This window comes from Octodon degus, unplaced genomic scaffold (genome assembly GCF_000260255.1).
Source record: "Octodon degus isolate 3935 unplaced genomic scaffold, OctDeg1.0 scaffold00075, whole genome shotgun sequence".
Taxonomy (NCBI): Eukaryota; Metazoa; Chordata; class Mammalia; order Rodentia; family Octodontidae; genus Octodon; species Octodon degus.
The window spans coordinates 6,331,393-6,339,061 of record NW_004524651.1 but is presented as its reverse complement, the minus strand read 5'-3'; the positions used below and the strand labels follow the sequence as shown (position 1 = coordinate 6,339,061).

The following is a 7,669-nucleotide window of genomic DNA, read 5'->3' as shown; positions in this document are numbered from 1 at the left end:
CACATGGAGAGAAAACATTCTCTCAGGCTTTCACAGAGAGCAAATTGGCCAAGCAATGGCTGTGACTCATCCACGTGGCTGACACTGACAAAGGATCTCCAAACTGTGGTACATGGTTTCAGGATAAGTCCGGAGGGGATTTGGCTGATACAAAAGCTACATTTCTTGTTGCATAGGTCTTGTTTTATCTTGGTTTTAACCATGCAGCAGAAAAGTATAAACACGAAGTATAGCCATATTAATATGCTGAGCTGTAAAAGGCTCAAGTCAACAACTTCTGACATTGTCAGTCTTACGGAAACTACTATTATGGACTACTGGACTATTTTGGAATAATTTGCTGAATTCACACACCTATAATATTTAAATGACAAAACTAAACAAAAAAAGGGGATACAAATGAACGACCATTTTGTATCTGTATATTCAATAGATATACAGCTACATTCTCTTAATTTAATGAATAGAAAGATTTGTTCTAATACTGTTTGTAAACAGGATATCATGTCTGCATCTTGTACAATGAATAACCACTAAGATAACAATATGCAATGTATTAACTGTTGAAACTGTCCTACTAATCGGATTTGAAACTGTCTCATTGCTATTTGTTTCTCAATAAAAATATGGAAAAAAAACCCCTCTCAGAATGTATCTTCATTAACATTATTTAAATTATGGACAATAAACATCAACAGTAGGAATCTTTTTTTTTTGGTGCCAGAGATTGAACTCAGGACCTTGCGCTTGCTAGGCAGAGCAATCTTTTTCTAGTATAGTTCAACACTTAGGGCTGGGAGATAGTTCAGCGGCACAAGTGCCTGCCTGACAAGCGCAAGGTCCTGAGTTCAATCCACTGTACTGCAAAAAAAAAAGAAAAAACCCCCCAAAAACCTAAAATGTTTTGTTCTGTCATAAAAAAAAAAAAAATCTGTTTAAACTATTCAGAAGGGTAAAGCTACGTAGTTCAAATACTTAAAAGTAGCAGAGGCTCATGCTATATAAACTGAAGTAACTTAAGAACAGCTAGCAAGTAACATGTACCTAGCAGTCAGAGAAGGACTACAGTGGCTTGACATAGCCCTGTTAGAAGTACATCACTCAGGAAATCCTCCAATTTATGATAACAAGTTTCTTTGAAAACTTATTTCTAGTCTATGTTGAGGAAAAACTTAGGAGAAGTGGTACTGTCTCAGATACTTTTCTCATTGCTGACATTTAATATCTGACACCCAAAGTTAAAGGAAGGATTTTTTTTTTTTTGTTCCTCGCATGCCTTCAGGGCACGTTTGGCCAGCGGGAGAGTTGTGAGGTTCGAACTCCAGCCACCTGAGGCCGACAGCTTTGCGGAAGCAGCCACTTAAAGGACTGAGCTAGGCCCAGGCCCCCTCAAAGTTAAAGGAAGATAGGCTTATTCAGCTCATAGTTTGTGGAGGTTTCAGCTCATAATTAGCTGGCTCCAAGGCAGCGTGGCGTGGCACAGGAGAAGAGTTCCCAGTGGGCAGAAGGCAGCAGAACAAGGAAAGGGAAGGAAGGTAAGCCCCCTTCTGTTCCTTGTCTTGTATCTCAGCTACCAGAATTAGGTAGATACATTGCAAAAACCAATAAGTGAACAGATTTAGTATCGGCCACCCTTAATCCTACATCCTTTAATCCCAGCACTGTACCATGAATCTGGATACTCTGGATCCAGCCAACCTCTGAAAAAGCCCCACCCATGTCTGCATGAGGCTTTTGGGGGGACGTTTAGACCCAAGCCCTAACAGGTGTTCTGTAGGCTGTGACCATTCTGCAGCAGCTTATTGGAGCAAATACTGCTTATTGCTTAAGAGCTCTGGTAATACAAAACATCTCGGTAAACAGAGTTATAGCATGGAGTCTGCTTATACAGGCAGCTCTATGATAAAGAGGAAAAGAAGAAGGAAAGTGCTCTGAAGGGAAATCAGTTGTTCTTTTAGGAGTTCTTTCAGTTGTTCATTCAACACTGAGACTAAGATACAAGTGTGATGGCACACGACCCCTTGTATCATGCCCATTTTTAAGACTTCATTGATTCAAAACTAGGTATTCCTGGGAATAGACATGATTCACTCGACATCATTCATTATACATCTATCTGCCATCTTTACAACTTCTTTGCCTAAGACAATGAGGCATACAGAAGACAGAACTTACGTTTGAGGAGTATAAAGGCCTGGTTTATTAATGTCCAGGGATCTTAACTCTTGCATAGAGAGGCGGCCAGCACCACCGGTGGAGACTGAACTGCGCTTCATGCTTACGACCTGGATTCATAAATTCAGTGTTAGAAAAATATTTCAGATGGAGATGGTATATTAAATAACAGCTATTATCTTTATCCTCAATAGAAAGGCAGCAAAGTTGTAGTATTTCTTCACCATCATCTTTCCCATGGGCTTTGGTGAGACAGGGTCTTGCTATGTAGTCGCAGGCTGACTTTGAACACACTATGTATCCCGGGCTGGCTTGAAACCATCCCGCCCTAGTCTACCCGGTGCTGGGCTTGCACTACCACACTGGGCCTCCCAAGGTTGTCCTACACGTTCATGTATCTTGAAGTCCTCACTTGCAAAGAATACCTATTTAAGTTCATTTTAAAGTGTCTATTTTGGGGAGCCAGGGAGATAGCTCATTAGAATAAGTGCTTGGCTAGTGCAAGGCCCTGAGTTCAAACCTCAGTATCACACATACACACACACACACACACACACACAAAGTGTCTTTTTTTTGGGGGGAGGGCGGGAACTGAACTCAGGACCTGGTGCTTGCCAGGCAGGCACTTGTACCACTGAGCTATACCCCCAGCCCCAAACTTCATTTTAAAGTATTCAACACACAGAAACACTTATTAACTCATCCTATACAAGGGAATGTATGAGGCACTGCAGGAGCTACAAAGATGAATGAGATATGATTCTTGCCTTCACAGGGTATCCACGGTAGCAACTGAATACGAACCCTGATCAATTACTGCTATTGGCTGTGTCCAATTCAAGGCTGCCCGACAAGAACTACATCAAGCTCCCTTATTTCCTCAACATGGCCCCTTCTTTGGCTTCAAAGAATGGAGCTACTCTGTTTTCCTTTCCTAAAGCCAGTCTCTCATGCTTTATGCTCATCTCATTGTTCCTCAGTTTGCATCAATTACTGTCCTTCTGTTTCCAATTTCCTCTAACAGGAGTCAGTCTTCCACGCTACAAAATGGGCTATAGATTAACTCCTTTTCAAAACAAATTAACATCTCATTCCTTTCACATTTACTTAAAAGGTTGTCTCATAACACATTCAAGATCAGCACATCTTTTGAGCTTGTAACCAAGGAGTTGAGATCAATTTTTATTTTGTCCTTTTGAGACAGGGTTTTGTTATGCAGTTCAACTGGCCTCGAACTCACTTGCAGTGACCTTCCTGCCTCAGCCTCCTGAACGCTGGGATTACACTATCATGCTTGGCTGAGACAGATGTTTAAAAGTTAGGATTTCTTCTAGAGAAAGGCTGCTTCTCCAACTGCCTCTTTCTGAGTGTAAAGCGCCACTCCCCTCAGCCCTGGCAACATGAAGCCAAGGCTTCCAGCTCTTTGGTCCACAGCTTGGCTAAATCTACATATGATTATTCCTGCACTTTGGTTCTATCCCTTCTATAAACTGGAGTGCTTCTGTGTCTTCCGAAATAGCTGCCATCCCAATTTGGTCAAATTGTAAACAAACTCATTTGCCAATTTTAGGGCATTTTTTTAGTATTCTTGGTTGCAGGTGGGTGAACGAAACCCGGAAACCCAGCCAGGAGGTCGCACTCAGACCGGAAGGAGCCCTGGCTTAGACTCTGTCTCCGTCGCCTTCTCGGGTTGGCCCCGGCTTCCAGGAAAGTGGACGCTTACAGTTCTCCTTTTCCTTCTCTGGGCACTCTTTGGCCTTCTACTCTGATTGCACTCTCTTGGTTTTGGCTCTTGTTTCTTCTCCTACACTTGCTCACCTACTTAACTTCTCCACCCTCCCCTGCTTTCGACTTCCACTTCCAATAACAGACTTCCAAGATTTAAGATGAAGACCTCGGACACTCCTGACACGGCCACTGAGAAGCCACACCAGACACGAGCAAAAACGCCTCACTTAGGTCCTCCTTCGGCCCTCCCTTCCCGCTCCTCTGCCTGGTTCCTCGCTCCAGCCTCCCCTCCCACCGGGGACCCTGGCCCTGCCTTCTCCCGCGGGAAATCCTGGATTCGGAATGCGGCGCCCTGCAGATTCGGCGCCAGCCTCTGACTGCCAACACGAACGCACGGCCCCTCACCCTCACTTTCCCCCCCGGGACAGTTTCGGAAGGAACAAACTGAACCCCGTGTCGCTCATTTACCTTCCTCCAGTTTACCGGCGAGACCCAGAGGCCGAATTTCTACCTGGTGGGAACCGATCCCTAGAGACAATAGCAGCGCCCCAAACAAGAGCTGCGGTCTCCGCCCGCCAAGGCGGTTTGAATTTTAAAATCTCCGCTGGCGCGTACGTCATGACGCACTCTGCGTCACGCATACGCAATTCCCGAGCGCCGCTCCTCGTCCCGGGAAGTCCCCGCGCGGGTCGCTCCTCGTCGCCTAGGAGACACACTGCCTTCTCTTGGGTGTTGTGAACGTCCTTTGCGAAGTTGGCCTGACCCTAGAGTCTAGAGGGCTCTAGTCGCCGAGGAATGGCCTGAGTGCGCCAAATCTCCCTGGGAATTGTTTTCCGTACAGCAACATGGCGGCGTCCATGTGTGGGACAAGACATTTCTTTGGCCAGGTTGTTTTTCATGACCGTGTTTAAAAGGATGCTGTTTTCGTGGTGAGAGTCTGGGAAGGCGATGTGCGCTTTTGGTGAGGCAGAGGCTGTTGGGTGTGGGCTCGTTCGGCTCCGAGGATCGCGCGGGTGAGGCCCCGCCCGGCTTCCGGCTGGAAATCGCGGACTCTGCACGGTCTCGCGGTTACTTGCGGCAAGTAAGGGAGACTCTTGAGGGGCTGGAGGGGGCCGGGGGGCAAGCAAGTAGGAGAAGGGTGCGTTAGGTGCGGCAGCGTACTCTGCTAAACTAGAGCACCTCTACCTCCTTGAGTTTGACCCCAGTGACAGACATTGCCCAACGCCTGGAGAGTGCCGGGAGCTCCCTAGAGCTTGGACTGTTGGGTCAGCAGCCGCCAGATAGAATTGTAACTTCTGGGCAAATTGACCTGAGGTTCAGTGTTCGTGTCTACGTTTCTAGATTTCACTTGCCATTACAGATACTCCGTACTTAGCGACCTGTCAGTTATACATTACAGCATTTCATGCAAGAGTTATGCGAATAAAGGAAAATCAAGTTGGAGTTTCCTTTGAGCATTTCTTTGTTGTGAAGACAATTCCTTATTTAGCGACCAGTTCATTTAAAGGAGCTAGGCTCAGCAATGGAACTCGGGTCTTAGAGGAAGAATGCCAGTAGCCTGATGTCGTTTAGACGTAGTCACTAAGCGTGTTGTGTGAATAAGCATAGCATTCATATGAAAGGACAAATGTCTTCAAAATATATATTATTTGTAGAATGTCTGATATTGGGGCAAAATCACCTGATTCTTTTTTGGATATGAAGTTGCTTTTTTGCCTTGACATCCAACAAGTTCATGGTTTGCCTGTTTTGATGCCAAGGGAGTGATTTGGAGCATTCCTTTGAGATCTGTTGATCGTGTATGATACAGTCTGGACAGCTGGGCTACGTGCCAGAAAAATTTACCAGTGCACGCTTTTTTTCTTTTTCTTTTTGCCGTACTGGGAATCATACTCGGGACCTGGTGCTTGCCAGGCAGGCACTTTTGACAGTGAGCTATACCCCTGGTCTTGTGTGTGCATGTTCTGTTAGGCTCACTTTTTTTTGCGGTACCAGGGATTGAACCCAGGATCCTGCGCTTGCCAGGCAAGCGCTTATTCTACTGAGCTATCTCCCCGGCCCAAGACTCACTTATTAGACCGTTTGCTTCCAACAGTTCCTTGCGTGATAATAGAACTAATTCATTTGGAGTTAAATTAATTCTCAGACATAAATTCTTTAGAAGTAATGTTGACTTTTGAAACTTTGATGTATGGAAATGCCTCATACAGATCCATGCTTTCTCTCAAAGTTTATATATACCTTTCACAGCCACAGGAAGCAATCGAATTACTTGATTTTCACTGTTATTCTTGGCTGTGTGTGTGTGTGTGTGTGTGTGTGTGTGTGTGTGTGTGTGTGTGTGTGGTTGGTTGGTTGGCTCAGCCTTCTCCGGGCACAGATTGGCGCCAGGAATTGAATTGAGGTCCTTGTGCGTGCCTAAACTTGCCTAAGCCGGCCCTTTAGTCCACTGAGCTATCTCACTGGCCCCGTGTGGTGGTTTTATGCGTTTAATTTTTGTCCCATGACCCTGGCTAGCGAGCGCCTCTCCGGCATACTTTATGTATCTTCTGCCCTCCAGGACGCTTACTGCAGAGGAGGAACGGTCAGGGCTCCATCAGTGCCAGGTTCACTGTCGAGGACACTCAGCATTTCCGGTGGTTTTTATGGAGCCAAACAAGTTCTTGGTTCTGTGATATCTAGCAATAGTTTAAGTTTTGTTGGTCCCCTGCAGCGACCTGCAGAAGCTCCTTCATGAATGAGCCGGAGTGGCACATTCAGGGCACAGCTTCCAGCAGTGCCAGCTGTGTGACCACTGTGACCTAGAAGAACTCATGGAAGCCACTAGGACACCAGGAAGGGGCGTGTGAGGGAGTACAGGAGTAGGCGCTCTGTGGACCTCCAGAGATCACATCTGGTTGCACCTGCTGGCATTGGTGATCACTTTCTATGTCACTGCTGCACCGTCAGATGCCCCGGATTTTCTGAGTGATTTTCATCTCTGTCTTTTCTCTCATGAGAGGATCAGTACTGCCTAAACCCAGCTGATGTGACGATTGGACGGTGGCTGCTGTCTTTGATTTTAAAGGATATTGGAGGCTGTGTGTTCTTAAGAAAAATAAATAATTTGCTTTGAATTATTTTGATGCTTTTCATGTCTAACACAGACATTCTCGGTCTAATGACCTGCCTGTTTGACAACTGCCTGGCCTTATGACTGAGGCGTGCTGTTTGGACTTGTGGCTCACTGCTCAGACTTGCAACTCATCTTTTTTTGGTACAGTTCTGTACATCTTATTTATAGAGCATTGGTATCTTTTTTTCTGTGGTATACTTTATTTATACAGTACTGTAAGTTTTGCTGATTGTACTGTACAATACAACACTGGAGTTTTAGGTGCTGTAATATATTACAGTACTGTGTGCAAGAGTTGATGCAAACGAAAGTCATCAAGTTGGAGTTTGCTTTATTTCTTCTGAATATTGAAATGTACATACTCTGTAAAACTCATTTGGTGACCAATTCAATTAAAACTCATTGCAGAAATGAAACTCGGTCGTTAAATGAGGAGCACAGGGTTTTCTCATCTCACGTGGTGACTGTGGAGGGGAACAAAGATCCCCAGGGTTGCTGGCACCCATAGCAGCATTTAGTTAGGCAGGCGTTTGGTGTGTCAGCGTTTTGTGTGCATTATCCCATTTAACTTTGTAAAATGAGATTTCATATGAAATGATGACTGGGAGCCTCAGTGGGATCAACTTTTCCATGCTTTTACTAATATTTGGA

At 45.3% G+C, this 7,669-nt stretch overlaps 2 protein-coding genes across 8 annotated transcripts in view; one reads left to right on the top strand and one right to left on the bottom strand.

Moving 5' to 3' along the window:
* The window catches only part of Ndc80 (NDC80, kinetochore complex component), a 41,376-nt gene extending 36,918 nt beyond the window's left edge, over positions 1-4,458 (bottom strand). The window contains exons 1-2 of the mRNA XM_004635791.2: positions 4,372-4,458; positions 2,176-2,285 (exon numbers count right to left, since the gene is read on the bottom strand). Of these exons, the coding sequence (XP_004635848.1) occupies positions 2,176-2,276 (101 nt within the window). The 5' untranslated portion in view covers positions 2,277-2,285; positions 4,372-4,458. The remainder of the gene's footprint in view (positions 1-2,175; positions 2,286-4,371) is intronic.
* A 96-nt stretch (positions 4,459-4,554) lies between these two features.
* Mettl4 (methyltransferase like 4) overlaps positions 4,555-7,669 on the top strand; it is a 54,433-nt gene continuing 51,318 nt past the window's right edge. For 2 of the 7 annotated variants that reach the window (XM_023720411.1, XM_023720410.1), the window contains exon 1: positions 4,556-4,832. The gene's annotated coding sequence lies outside the window, so the exon portion shown is untranslated. Of the gene's footprint in view, positions 4,865-4,890; positions 4,985-7,669 lie in introns of those variants that run through there. The other 5 variants (XM_023720417.1, XM_023720413.1, XM_023720412.1 and 2 more) reach the window with 5 other exon arrangements.